The sequence below is a fragment of the Lipotes vexillifer genome, unplaced genomic scaffold, assembly GCF_000442215.2.
Source record: "Lipotes vexillifer unplaced genomic scaffold, Lipotes_vexillifer_v1.1 scaffold67, whole genome shotgun sequence".
Taxonomy (NCBI): Eukaryota; Metazoa; Chordata; class Mammalia; order Artiodactyla; family Lipotidae; genus Lipotes; species Lipotes vexillifer.
This window is the reverse complement of record NW_006797638.1, coordinates 709,132-724,303: the sequence shown is the minus strand read 5'-3', so window position 1 is coordinate 724,303 and position 15,172 is coordinate 709,132. Positions and strand designations below refer to the sequence as shown.

Sequence of the window (15,172 nt, the reverse complement as noted above, 5' to 3'; positions counted from 1 at the left end):
ATCTGTGTTTACTTATTGGAAGCACACTGAATGGGTGAATGGGAAAAAGGCACTATTAATAGACCTGTTGCCATCATTTTTCCAAACACTCTCTCAAGACCTAGAACGCAGGGAAAAAAGAGGACTGGGGCAGGCATATAGGACACTTTCTCTGTCTATACCGGACAGAACGGGCTCTGGCTCTGCAGAATTGCATTCCAAGTGACCTAGCTGTCTTCTCTAGGTGGGTCAACAGGCTTTGCTGGGAAGGAAAATTAATGAGAGGATTTCTTTTCCGATCTCAGTTTCTTCATCGTCAGACAAGTTACTTAATTCCTAGTCTTAGCTTCTTCTCTATTAGATAAGTTAACTGGTTTCTAGGCTCAACTATTTCTCTAATTTAGTCACATTACCTGGTTTCTAATCTTAGCTGCTTCCTCACTAGCCAAGTTAATCTTCCTGATGCTGAAGCATGGGAAGGATCCTTGATAAGCCAATACACAGAGTCATCGAGAACATTAAATAAGGTAAGGAAGCGAAAGCACTTTGAAACACTGAAGTGCTACATACATATAAGGGTGCCTCAGCTAGTCATCTCCCAGTCATCCAAAACCCTCAATTTCCCCTTACTCTATCCAACATAAAATGTTTCAATAATCTTCTTACAGTCATTATTAAAAATCTCTCTCAAATTTGTTTCTTTCTATTGTCATTATTACCATTTAGGTGTAAGATGCAATTACTGATGGCCGGAGCAACTGTGGAACCTTCTAGCCTATTTCCCCACTTCAAGTCTCATCTCTTTTCATGCCATCCTCTGCCCCATTGCCAAAGTTTCCTTTGTAAAGTACAAGTTTCATCATGACAAATCTCTACTTTAGAACTGCCTTTTATTCTTCACTGGTTGGAGAATAGAATTCAAATTCCTTAGATGATGCTAAAGCCTTCACAACCGTAAATTTCCCTGTCCAGTGTCATTTTCCTCCACTTCTGCTCCTACTACCCCACATACTCCTTGACTTTACACACCACACTTCCTCATACATCCTCATTCATCCTTCAAGACCCAAACCAAATGCCATTTTCTCCGTGCTACATTTGCAGACAGTCCTATGAAGATGGTCACCCTCCTGTTTTTCTCACCCAGATTCTGTTCACAACTTTATTATAGCATTTTTCTCACTGTATTACAAGTATTAGTTTACATCACCAAGGGTCCCATCAGACAGTGACTCCTGAAAGGCCCATACTGTGTCATATTTCTCTTGGTTTACCCAGTGACTTGTCCTTCAATATATGTTTATGGTAAAAAATTTTAAAAAAAGGTATCCGTTTTCAATAAGAAGGACACAATGGCAAAATAGTTCAACCTATACCTGAGATTGGGCTTCAAGGGGTGGGAATATTTTTGTGAATTTAGGAAGAAAATAACATTTTAAAACTTCCTATCCGAGACTTTGATTGCTTTTAAAAAAAAATGTTTGTCAAATTATATCAGGACATGGATTCACGCAGAGGATACGGCATAGAATGCTGTATCTATCAGCCTAGGCTAAATTACGTTGCAGTGAAAAAAGACCTCAAAATCACAGAGGCCTATAAAAACAAAGGCTTATTTTTTGCTCACATTACCTGTCCATATGGGTTGGCTCCAGGTCCTCTTTATTCCAGAACTCAGGCTGACTGAAGACCTCCTACATGGACAGTTCCAGCTGTGTTTCAGGGGGAAAAAAAGAGAACTGGCAGAGCCAAGGATGGCTCTTGAGCCTTCACGGTGGGAAGTGGCATGGGTCAGCCAAAGTGAGTTACGTGGCCAAGTCTGAGATCAGTAGGCAGGAAAGTACATTTTGAACAGAAGGCAATCTGTCATAGATGCTATAGAAGGTAAAGAGACAGGTGACATTGTCACTACCATGTTAAGACCTCTAGAATAGTTTCCTGTTGATAGGAATCTAAGAAAACACACCCTGCTAACATGATTATAGCCATATATCTTTGTTTACTTTGAGTCTAGCTAAAGTTGGAAAATTTCAAAGAAAAAAAAAAGTACCATGAAGTTTTTATATCTATTAATTCTACACTAATTATGGAGTGTGATGAAACACAAAAAGAGAAGTATTTCTTGTGTGACAAGATTCTGGCCCATGGAAGCATGGAACCAATAAAATTGAACGAGTACCTTAGGCTGTGTACTCTAAAACTCTATTAGACATTGTGGATCTTTTTCTTTATATAAAAATATCTTGATTTTTACAGACTGGAACTTTACCTGGCTTTGGATTTTCCCCAAGAAAAAACACTTGTATTAAAACATTTTTTGAGTTCAACATACCACCAAGAGAAATAAATATTTCAGAGGCCACTGAAATATTTTGGTGAAGCCACACATTTCTTGAAGTTGTGTTCTCATCAAATGATGTCATCACTACAGAGTTTCTGACCTTTCTTTAATATTTCATTTTCTGCATGTAACTTAGAGAAAATAGATACCTCCATTTGCATAGCCAACTCCTGTTGGCAAGTTATCACAATCAAGGAAGAATTCCTACTTCGTGAACTCCTTTTAGAACCTGCAGAGTCAACGTCTTTAACATGGTGAAGAATTTCTTTGCCAAACAAACTTTCAGGCAGAATAAAAATCTTGGCACTCTGCGCTCAGATGGAGCATCTGTGATGCTTGGCAACACATCTGGTTCTGCTGCTTTGGTGAAGAAACATTCTCCTCATCTCAACATGCAGTTGTGTCAGCCAGTGTCAACGACTCCGCCAGCGATCATGAAAAACTTGTCTCTATTTCTATGAACGTTGTCAACCTCCTGAGAGCCAGGGCTGACACACTTCTATTTCAAGAAGTTTTGTCAAGAAATGGGAGTAGAAGAGTCAATTCATTTCTGCAATACAGAAGTTAACTAGCTTTCCAGACGACCTGTCTTCAAATGTTTGGTTGACCTTCAAATGAAAGTTCCTCTTTTTTGAGGCAAAGGAAATCCAACTATTAGAATAACCCAAAAGGAAATGGTCCAATCATAGTTAGCTTTACTTGATGGATATTCTTGCCAAATTACCTAGGTAATCAATCTTTTCATTTAAGTTCTTTTAGCTCAACAGCCACTCTGGAGGGGCACGTGGCGGGCAGACAGCTACCTAAACATTCCAAGGCTGGAGAAGGGCTTCTGCAAACTGGAACAAGGAGCGACAAAGCTTCCCAATTCGTTTACAGGTAGAAACCCACAGACAGCTGGAATCCTTAGATAACCCTTTGAAAGCTAATCCTGCCTCTGATGACCTTAACATGCAACCATGAATACTTGATCCTTTAAAAAAAAAAAAAATGACAAAGCATTAATGATGCAGACGTCCCAAAGCATGATCTCAACAAGGATTTTGGAGAACTCTAGGAATCTCACTATGCCTAACCCTCATCTAATAAAGCCACAGCAGCTCCCATTTTGTTTGTTACTGTTTTCTTTTGCCAAATCAGTATTTTAAGCACTTATTGCTGTGAAACTGAAAAGTCATAGTCAAACAGATGTCAAAAATAATAAGTCTATTGCTGTGTCAAAAAAACCACTCCGTAATTTTAATATCAAAGCTAAACATCAGCCTTCTTGTAGAAGCTTACTTTTGAGCTGAATTCAACTTTATTTTTACTTGAAAAATTTGCATTTATCTCAGGTGTTTGAGGAAAATAGGCATTAATGTCAAGAAAAATGTGGTGAGAACAACAGAGATAAGACTGTAGGAAGATACGTTATAGTCTCTGTAAAATAATTCAATTTCCATTGCAAAATAATGGCACAAAAAAGTTATTTGTATATGTGTTTATATGTTTTCTTCTGGGGAGAATGTCTACAGCTGCCTTTAGATTCTGAAAGGGTCTGTGACCTAAATAAGGCTAGTACCGTCTGCCCTGGTCCTTTGCAGAGTGAAACATTTTAAGGAATGGAATGAAAGTTGTGAGGAAGTGAACTTCTGTTGAAAAATGAAGTTAACCATGCCTTGGTGCTCTACTCACCAATGAATAATAGAGGTTCCTCAATAGGAAAGTAATCAACTGCACTAGAGATGGGCTCTAACCCACTCTCCTTTTGGACAAACTTTTCTGAAATAAAAACTAAGGCAATTTGGATAAAAATATTTGTTTTGTTAGATTCTGTTTTTAGTTTCCATATTAAATGAAGAACTGTAGAGCCATATTTTTGCAGAAGAGTAGGACTAAGATAATAAGGAAAAATTAGGAGCTCAGATCTAGTGCTTTAAAATGCAGCATTTTTTTGAGAAGTATAGAAAATGCAGTTGGAAGGTGCCTGTATTAGTTCCTATTGCTGCTGTAACAAATTATCATAAACCTAGGCTTAAACAACACAAACTTATTATCTTACAATTTGGCAGCTCAGAAGTTGAGAATGGATCTCACTGGCCTAAAGTCAAGATGTGGACAAGACTGCATTTCTTTCTGGAGACTCTAGGGGCCTTTCCAGTTTCTAGAGGCTGCCCACATTCCTTGGCTTATGGCCCCTTTCCTCTTCCTTCAAAGCCAGTACAGCCGCTCACCTCCCTGCTCCGCCCCTAGTCAGTGTGTGTTTTATAAACGCCAATGCTCTGGCCCTGACCGTGTGTTCCCACGGTGGGTCCTCTATGGCTGCTCCTTCAGCTGCTGTTTCTTGATCTCCAGGTTCTCCTTGTACTTGTACTTGTTGAGCCTGCGGTGCAGGGCACATGCTTTTTTGGGGCAGCAGATCCTGGGGCTTATGAACTTTCTGAGGTTCTCCTTCTGAATCTGGTTAATGATGGTGAGAACAAGGGTGACAGACTGGCAGACAGCTCAGGTCTCCGGGAGCTTGGACCATATGCCGCCTGTCACTTTGGCGATGTGCACCTGGGAGAGCTCCACCTTCAGGTGGTCCAGATGTTTCAGCAGCTCTTCTTTCTTGCTGGGAAGGTTCTGAGCATTGGTTTTGGCCACTGCTGCACACTCTGATGGTCTCTTCCACTTTTTTTTTTTTTTTTTTTTTTGCGGTACATGGGCCTCTCACTGTTGTGGCCTCTCCCATTGCGGAGCACAGGCTCCGGACGCGCAGGCTCAGCGGCCGTGGCTCACGGGCCCAGCCGCTCCGCGGCATGCGGGATCTTCCCGGACCAGGGCACGAACCCGTGTCCCCTGCATCGGCAGGCGGACTCTCAACCACTGTGCCACCAGGGAAGCCCAGTCTCTTCCACTTTTAAGGACACTTGTAATATTGGGCCCACTCAGATAATCCAGGATAATCTCCCTATTGTAAAGTGAGCTGTTTAGCAACCTTCATCCCATCTGCTACCTAATGCCTCTTTGCCATGTAGTGTAACATATTCTCAGGTTCTAGGGATTAGGACAGGACCTCTCTGAGGGGCTATTATTCTGCCTACCACATAGCCCCTTAGCTGGGATGATGGGAAAGAGCTGAAAGCATAAGAGAACAGTGAGAAGAAGTGGAAACCTAGATGTAAACAGCACCTAGCTGGGGTGGATAGTATGTTCTCTGATTGTGCTACTAAAGATCATCCCTGAGATAATTTGCATCTACTTTTTTTTTTTTTTTAGTGGAAAACCTTAAGGAAGTGTAAAGATTCTATACTTGGAAACCTGAGTTTTAGCCCTGGCTCTGCCACTTATTGTCTATATCACCTCTGGCAATTCACTTAAGTTGTATGAACTACGGCTTCCTCATTTTAAAATGAGGTCTAGAAGGGGCAGGGAGAGGGTGGACTGGAATCTGCTGAGTGTCAGGGGCTCAAAGAAAGGAATCATGGAATTGCAGAAGTTCCACTGGCCCATAAGGGGGTCCTGGGATGAGAAACGTCTGGTGCCCCTGGTGCCAGAGGCCCCTAATCCTAGACTCCTGCTAAGGACTCTGGTCCATGCCACCTATCAAGCAAGCCTCAGTCATTGTGGACACATCCCCTGTTGCCCCAGTCAGGGTCACAGTGTTACGGAGCCTGGCTCCAGGGCCAGCCACGTGTGCTGGATGGGCTCTGGCCCAAGGGCTGTGCACAGGCAGCTCCTGAGGAGGCCAAATGGGGGAGTGAACTGCGTGTGTGCAGGCAGAAGGCCTCCTACCTTCCAGGAGACGGAAGGCCATGGGGCAGCAAGGCAGCCTTCTTTTGCCCGTCCTGGGTATCCGCCAGTTTTAATTTTGCTATGATTCTAGATGTAGTAGAGACTGTTTCTACTGACTTGAGGTCAGTAGGCTATCTGCTCAGTGGGCCCAGGCATCAACAGGTTCCCAATAGGAGGAATGGACCCTTTCCCACTTTTTGCCAATTTTATTCTTATTTGCTCTTCTTCCCAGAAGGAAGCAACAAGGGTAAAGAGCCCGTCGGGCTTTCTGCATATGCCCAACCGCCCTCACTGCAGAGGTGAATTAGATAATAAGCAAGTGGAACATATTGTACTATGACTATAAAATATATCTCAGTTTATACCTCTGGTATGAGATGTTTCCTATAATGTTTGAAAAGACATGTCTAGGCAGGCAGGCTTTTCTAATTTCTTTACTGTAGGATAGTTATATCAGGGTCTAGCAAAACAAGAAATGGAAAGACTGTTCCATTTTTGTTCTAGAGGATGGGTGGGACTAGATGGTTGTATCAGGTAGAATTCTAAGACGGCTGCCAAGATTCCTACCTCTTGGTGTATATGTCCTGAATAATCCCCTGCCTTTGTGTGTGAGGGGGATTTTGGAATATGATGGGATAATTATTCCTATGATTAGGTTATGTTACACGGCGCAGTTCACTTTGAAAAGGGAGATTATCTTTGGTGGGCCTGACCTAATCAGGTGAGCCCTTAAAACAACTGGGGTCTTCCTGAAGAAACAGATTTGAAGTATGAAAGAGATTTGAGACAGGGGTGATTCTCCACTGATGGATATAAAGATGGATGGGGCCATGGAAAGTGGAGACGAAGAGCAGAAAGCCAACAAGAAAGCAAGGGCTTCAGTCCTCCAACTACAAGGAACTTCATTCTACCAGCAAACTAAATGAGCTTGAAAGTGGATTTTTCTGCAGAGCCTCTAGACAGGAACTCAGCTTGACTGATACCTGACTGTGAGACTGAGCAGAGAACCCAGTTGAGCCACACCTGGACTTCTGATCTACTGAACTGAGAGCTAATAAATGCGTATGGTTTTAAACCAGAAATAAACTCACACACTATGGTCAATTATTCTATGACAAGGGAGACAAGAATATACAATGAAGAAAAGACAGTCTCTTCGATGAGTGGTACAGGAAAAACTGGACAACTACATGTAAAAGCATGAAATGAGAATACTCCCAAACACCATATGCAAAAATAAACTCGAAGTGGATCAAAGACCTAAAGGTAAGGTCAGCCACTATAAAACTCTAAGAGGAAAATATAGGCAGAACACTCTTTGACATAAATCGCTATAATATCTTTTTTGATCCACCTCCTAGAATAATGAAAATGAAAACAAAAATAAACAAGTGGGACCTAATTAAACTTAAAAACTTCTGCAGAGCAAAGGAAACCATCAACAAACTGAAAAGACAACCCAGAAAATGGGAGAAAATATTTGCAAATGAAGCAACTGACAAGGAATTACTTTCCAAAACATACAAGCAGCTCATGCAGCTCTATGTCAAAAAACCAAACAATCCAATCAAAAAATGGGCAGAAGATCTAAATAGACATTTTTCCAAAGAAGACATACAGATGGCCAAAAAACACATGAAAAGATGCTCAACATCACTAATTATTAGAGAAACGCAAATCAAAACTACAATGAGGTATCACCTCACACCAGTCAGAATGACCATCATCAAAAAGTCTACAAATAACAAATGCTGGAGCGGGTGTGGAGAAAAGGGAACCCTCCTACACTGTTGGTGGGAATGTAAACTGGTGCAACCACTATGGAGAACAATATGGAGGTTCCTTAAAAAACTTAAAATAGAACTACGATATGATCCAGCAATCCAACTCCCGGGCATATATCCAGACAAAACCATAATCCGAAAGGATACACGCACGCCAATGCTCACTGCAGCGCTATTTACAACAGCCAAGACATGGAAGCAACCTAAATGTCCATCAACAGAGGAATGGATAAAGAAGATGTGGTACATATATACGATGGAATATTATTACTCAGCCATAAAAAAGAATGAAATAATGCTATTTGCAGCAACATGGATGGAACTAGACATTATCATACTAAGTGAAGAAAGGCAGACAGAGAAAGAGAAATAGCATATGATATCACTCATATGTGGAATCTAATTAAAAAAGATACAAATGAACATATTTACACAACAGAAATAGATTTACAGATACCAAAAACAAACTTACAGTTACCAAAGGGGAAACGAGCGGGGGAGGGATAAATCAGGAGCTTGGGATGAACATACACACACTACTATATATAAGGTAGATTTACCCAACAAGGACCTACTGTACAGCACAGGGAAGCCTACTCAATATTCTGTGATAACCTATATGAGAAAAGGATCTAAAAAAGAATGACTATATGTATATGTATAACTGAATCACTTTGCTGCCCACTAACACAACATTGTAAATCAACTATACTCCAATAAAATTAAAATATGAAAAAAAGAAACAGAAATCCTATTTTAACATTTTATAATGAACTATTACTAGTCCTAGCAAATAAATATTTTAAAATTAAAAAAGCCTCTAAGTTTGTGATAATTTGTTATGCAGCAATAACACCAATAATACTACTAATAAATACTAACCACAAAATTTTAAAATAAATAATAAATAAAAAATAATAAAATAAAAAATAAAATACTAATAAGCTAATACAATGGTATTCCACTTAAAGATACGTTAGGATTTTTTTTTTTTTTGTCTCCTCCTTTCCTGCCTTTCTCCAAAGCTTTAATCCATTTCCCCACCATGTAGTTATTTCATTGACTATAGCTAGAAAATACCGTTTTGTCAGATTAAAAGCTCCTCTCATACCACTTACTTATTAGAGTTATCTCTTTCTTCCCCCTCCTCACAATTAATTTGAGATGCAGAGATGTATGCATCTTGGGTATATTATATACATGTTTAGGGCTGGAGGATCAAGCCAGAAAATACAGATCTTGAGAATTAAGGCAAATAATCTGTGTTCTGACGTAGCTGAGATATATTTCATTCATTGTAGCTACTTATCTTGAAACACAGTAAGCTTGACATAATGGCTGAAGAAAAAAGAGAAGCAATGTAAGCATAAATGTCTGAACATTTTAATATCTTTTTTCGATAAACATTACTAGAATGCCACGCATTTGGATCCATGTTTTTCCTGAGGAAAACCTGCATTCTATCTTCTACTTCCTGATACTGCAGCTGGATCCTATTATAACGGTAGGACACAACACGGGAAGCATGCCTAAACTTTTAAAGCTACAAAACAAAAGCTAATCTTCATTAATTAGATGTCTAGATTATGCAGATTGACCACTGTATTATTATATGTAACATGGGGAAAAACACTATTATATGGTTTGCTGATAGTTCCACGTAGGTAATTTACCTAAGCCTTATTTATAAAGATATTGTATTAACCACAAAGGCAGAATTTGGTGTCAGGTAAAAAAATCAGATCAAACTGTGACTTTGTGGTTGATGGCTGAAAGAATGCTTTACAACAAAGGCAAATGAGAATGCAATATGACGTCTTTCTAACATTTAATTCAAGAAAAATTTCATCTCCAGCACAGCTTAACCTAGAGCTACTACATAATGCAGATATAAGTGAAAATATTAACAAGTCAATGATTTATAACTAAGACCCATATTCTCTGCCTTTGTGAAAACCACGGAATTGGATTAAGAGAGAAGCCGCCTAATTTTAGATTTAAGCAAATGTGGACAATGGATTCTTAGAATAAAGGATAAGTCTGAGCATCACAAACCCTCACCTGATTAAAGATTAGCTGTTTTAGTAAAAAGGAAGAACTTACGAAAAAATGCTCATAGTCCACAACGTGGAAAACCTTCAAGATCTGGGAATCCAGGTAAACCATGACTTTGTTTTTACCAACTTTAACCAAAGTCTTCCCAGGTGCTAAGGTCAGTACTAAAGAAAAGCTATTACAAAACTATTCTGTTAAGTAATTATCATCTTTGCTTCAATTTCTCATACCTGTGTCTATACATGCCATCTATGTAATTATGTTGAGGGAAAACACTCCAAGCTCAAAAGAAGTGAACAACTTCAGTTTCTGCTCACACGGACCTTGTCAAGTAGCCAATGACTTGTCCTTTCATTGTGAGTGACTAATATCAATGCTGGCTCTAAAGAAAGACACTTTTCATAATCGCCCAACAATCTGCTAAGTGAAAACATATGAATGGGCTTAGGCAAAGCCTGCCAGGGGTCTTTGCTGAATGGAAAACAGGTGCTCTCATTCTGTGCCACGTAATACCCCATTTACCCCCAAGTCCAAAGGTTACAGGACTAATAGCTGCCTTGTGGTAATCAGGGAAAGCCAAGACACTAGCCCTGGTGAAACATCTGGGATGTATTTTACATACTTGCAACATATGCTTCAGGTTCAATTAAAGTGAGGCTTTGGCACATTTATTAATCTTTTTTACTTTTATCCTATAAGAGGACCCACCGACCTGACCCCACTATTATACCATATGAGAAAACAGAGAAATAATGAGAGCTAGAGGTCAGTACCTGCTCGTATGGCAAAAAACACACTTGTTTTCTCATGAAACCCCATTACGCATGACTCTAAACACAAACTTTAAATAGAGGAACCAATGAATTTTTTAAAGTGGGAAATTACCCTTCTCCCACTCAGACACATCTGATAGCCAAGACTTACATTTACCACTGCGAGAGCCAGTCGAGAGACGGAGACTGGTAAATAGAAACTTGAAGGATCCTTTCATGTTTTCATTTCTTATATTAAAAACTTTGTATTTCCAGAATATAAGCTTTCCACTCTAAGATTCTTCCCTCTATGATGCAAGTCCCTAAAAGTCTATTGTAAATTATTACATTTGAAATTTTATTTTTGTTCAGATATGATTTTTATACTATCAATTGCATTATGAGTGAAAAAAAGCAAAACCTTCTTATATATCACTCAAATAAAGGGCTGGATTTATGAAAATCAGCTCACAATCCTTCCATATGGAAAACACACCGTTTGTCGGCATCCTGTACAGAAGAATACAGTTAAATTCACACAGTCATTTAAGCGCTCGCTTTCAATCAACTTTGGTAACGAGACCTGAAAATACGTTAGAACCAGGGTGTCAATCTCAGACAACCAAACACTGGATAACAACAGATGCCACTCCAGAGATCTGGGGTTGTTTCCACCCTGGCATGTTCTACTTGACATCTATGTTTTGGTGAACTGGTTAACCAGGTGTGCTAACGTCTAACAGTGTGCCACTCCTAACACCCTCTCTATTAAAAGATGACCAAAAAGGGAGATTAGTGGTATAGAATATCAACAAACTGGCTAAAAAAATATAGGGTGACTTCAAGCAGGGGCAGTACTAGACTTCACCAAGGGTTTCCACTTATTAACATTTCTCGGGAAACGCCTGCTACCAGAATGGACCTTTAAGGTGGCTTTAATAATAAAGCAGCAACAAGCAAGGGAAAATGGCCATAAATGGATGGCAGCTCAGTGTTTATCAGCAGAGAAATGATGATTCAGAGCTGGCATGTTGAGTTTAAATACAAGCTCTCTACAGCTCTACAACTGACCTTAACAATAAATCATATCATTTATTGCCAGAAGTGTATGCTCACGTTATTCAACATTAAAAACAAGCACATACGTGTTTTTGCAGAAAGGAGATCTTGTTACTTTATGTTTGATGATGTTGCTAATGACTAAATGATGTCCAGAAGAAAAATCTCACATAAAAACTCTATGAATTTAAAAATGTTTGAAGCAGCAGTAGAAGGGAGAAAGTGTGCGTGCGTGTATGTTTCTGTTTTCCTTCGAGCATTGAATATGTCAGGAAAAAAACCATTTGGGAAGTTAACTAATCACTGTGAATTTTTTTTGACATTTCCAATGCTTGCTTCCAGCACTCAAATTCTTATACTGGGATACAAGTGTACATCTCTACTGGAATCAAAGGTCAAGGGCATAAATTAAGATACACTGTTTTTCTCCTTTCTTTAAAAAATTTCAGTGCTTTACTATAGCAGAAGTCGGATAGATTCCATGAAGGTCAAAATCTGGTTTTATAGGCTGAACAATGTGGAAATAATGAATGATATTTTTACTCCCCCCTCGGTCACTCCCCCCCTCAATCGCACCCTAAGACTTTTTGGATTTTAGATCTAGAAGTGCCCAAAGATGATGATAAACCAGCATCACTATCCTCCTTGCCATAGAAAGCTGTTCTTCCGACCTCAGCCACTGCTGCAGTGGTGCAAGGCCATTCTGATTCCTCCTTCCAGTTGTCCGCTCTCCCCAGGGGACAACCAATGCAAGCAGTCCCAGAAACTAGCTGTTATTTACTGTAGCCACCAACCCCAAGCCAACCAGCAATCGAAACACGAGCCTCTCTGAACAGATTTTCCTGACCAAGATGCCACGGGCCATTCCAAGTCTAAGCCAGGGCAGTGAGCACTGGGATTATTTAAATGCCCTCTGGAGCCCTCCGCACACGTGTTGTTTTGCTGAGCAATTCTTGGAAAATTACAGATGACAATATCCATGTTTGACACATGCAGGCTGCTATTCTTTTCACTCCTCTCTTCCCCCCGAGTGTAGCCTGATTTGTAATACTCAAGATAGGACAAATTTTTGCCCTTCAAAAACAGTTGTCACTGTCGTTATCTTCGTGAGAGCTATCAAGTTCCAGACAAGCTGAATTTTTTTTTTTTTTTTGTTCCTGGCAGAAAAATATTTGACCCAGCTCTGGACAAAAGCGAAGACGATTTATAGCCCTCTCTCCCTCTTTGCAACATGCAGTGGCATTGTTAGGATGATAAACAGCACTGTCCAATTTTCTGGACTCAAACACTTCAACTCCTTTTTAACTGTCTGTGAAAACAGTGTCATGTCTACATTTCCCCATCCCCAGGTACCCAAGTGCTGGGAAAGATAATTACCTTGTCATCTTTGTCATCTTCTTCTTCCTCGTCCTCTAGCATGTCCTCCACTACCTGCAGACGGAAACAGAAGTCGTTTTCATGCTCTTAAAGGAGAGAATTTTGTTCTGTCATTTTGAACCTTTTAGAAGTGAAAACTTTATTAACATTTGAAACGGCCGCACTGAGAGGGAATATCTGATCTAGAGACAGGGATTAGGAAAATGCTATGCCTTTAATTGATGAACACCAGGGAACTGAATCCCAGTCAGGGGAACCCTATTTGTGTGAAATGTCCTGTGACAATTTAAAGAATTGGAAATATGCATAAGGTAAACTAACACTCATTTGAAGGATGCTTTAAATCAGGAGATTTCTTTTTTTACCTACTCCACTGTCTATATTAATTAGGCACTTTAAATTTGGAGCTAGATAACTAAGCAGAAAACAGCTCTGCTATTTCTAATTTACTTGTCACCAAACCCTAAGATAAAAATCTATGCCTGTTCATTGATTCATGCTGGTGAGCTATGGCATAAAGCTAACAATATCTTTCATGGCTCCAATTTTAATTCTGACATATAGTGTCAACTCTTGACCATCTCTGGATTACTTGTTCATTTTGTGGATTACCTGAAACTCTAATTTTAATTCTCTGTGATTTTACACATGGATTACGTTATGAAAATGAACATTACTACTGAAAAAAAAGATGTATTCAATAATCAAATGTGTATATTATGTATATAGAACCCATGTAGATAGATATGCACGCATGTATTTTTTAATGGCTCCTCGTTTACCTACTTCAGCAGAATGGTATAGTCCTTTTGGATTTGCCAAATAATTTCCCCTTGCCTGGATCAATATATAACTACCGGCATTACAAATGAGACCTCACCCCATTTCAGGTGTGCTATCATGTTTTTATACACACACACTCCATGGAATCCAAAAATTTAAAAACTCTGGGGGGAGCTCTTATTCAGGTAAGTGCTAACTTATCACTGTATTTACGCCATTTGATATAATTTCCTGTGGTGCTTCTATTTTTTTATCCAGTATCTTTATCTCTGAATAAACTCGACAGAATCATGGTTATCAAATATTTTTAAACCTTTCTCCCAAAGCTCCTAACTTTAGAAGACAGAGACGGCTAGCTCTTCTTTCATGTGGCTTTAGGATAGAGACAGGAATATGCTATGAATGAAAACTTCAGTAACTAAGACTTACTAAACAAAGAGTTACATAAACTGAGATAATACGTCAGGACGCTCAGTTATCCTAATAATTTTTCTCAAAGTTTCTAAAAGCATTAACGGATTTAAAAGGAGAACCCAAACACAAACTTCTAGTTCTCACGAACTGATATATAACTAAACGTATCTGACAAACAGGGAAACTGTTCTTAATTTAATGTCATACTTTAAATCTTCTATTAAGTGGTAGAATCTGGTGGTCTTTCATTTGGACACTCAGCATTTCAAAAGAATCAGAGTAGCACAATGTTCTGTTTCCTTTATCGGGTTAGAGTTTACACTGATTTTGGGGACATATAAAGTAGTTCAGCCTCAGCAAGGAAGGACTCTTGACATTCTAACTATACTCAGATACTCCATAAGCATTTATTACAAATGCCCTTGTCCAAGGCACACAGTACTAGGGACTGTGGGAATAGAAAGATGAATAACACACATATACTTGATCTATAGTCATGTCAGCCCACAAGAGGCTTATAATCCAATAGAATTTAAATGGGGGCTATCAGATAGCCTTTCATGTTGACTTTTAACTTTCTGAAAATTTGGAGCATGCATATCATAAATATATGGACAATGTATAATTGAGGTGCTGTATGCCAGACTATTCCAAACTGGGACCTTTGTGATGGAGGCTGAAATAGGAGAGGCAGTCACAATATTTCAGTACATTGTGTTGCATCAAAAGAATTCACCTAACACAGCAAATAGCTAAACTAGAATTCAGACCCAGATTGTGGGATAGCACAGCCTCCCACTGGGCAGAACTGAAACCCTGCCCAGTTTTAAAAACAAAAAAAAAAAAAAAAAAAGGGAAAAAAGGAAAAGAAA

At 39.3% G+C, this 15,172-nt stretch overlaps 1 protein-coding gene across 3 annotated transcripts in view; it reads right to left on the bottom strand.

The window, feature by feature from the left end:
* MCTP1 (multiple C2 and transmembrane domain containing 1) overlaps positions 1-15,172 on the bottom strand; it is a 539,870-nt gene that overhangs the window by 62,947 nt on the left and 461,751 nt on the right. For all 3 annotated transcript variants that reach the window (XM_007469753.1, XM_007469754.1, XM_007469755.1), the window contains one exon: positions 13,104-13,157. In XM_007469753.1, the coding sequence (XP_007469815.1) occupies positions 13,104-13,157 (54 nt within the window). The remainder of the gene's footprint in view (positions 1-13,103; positions 13,158-15,172) is intronic.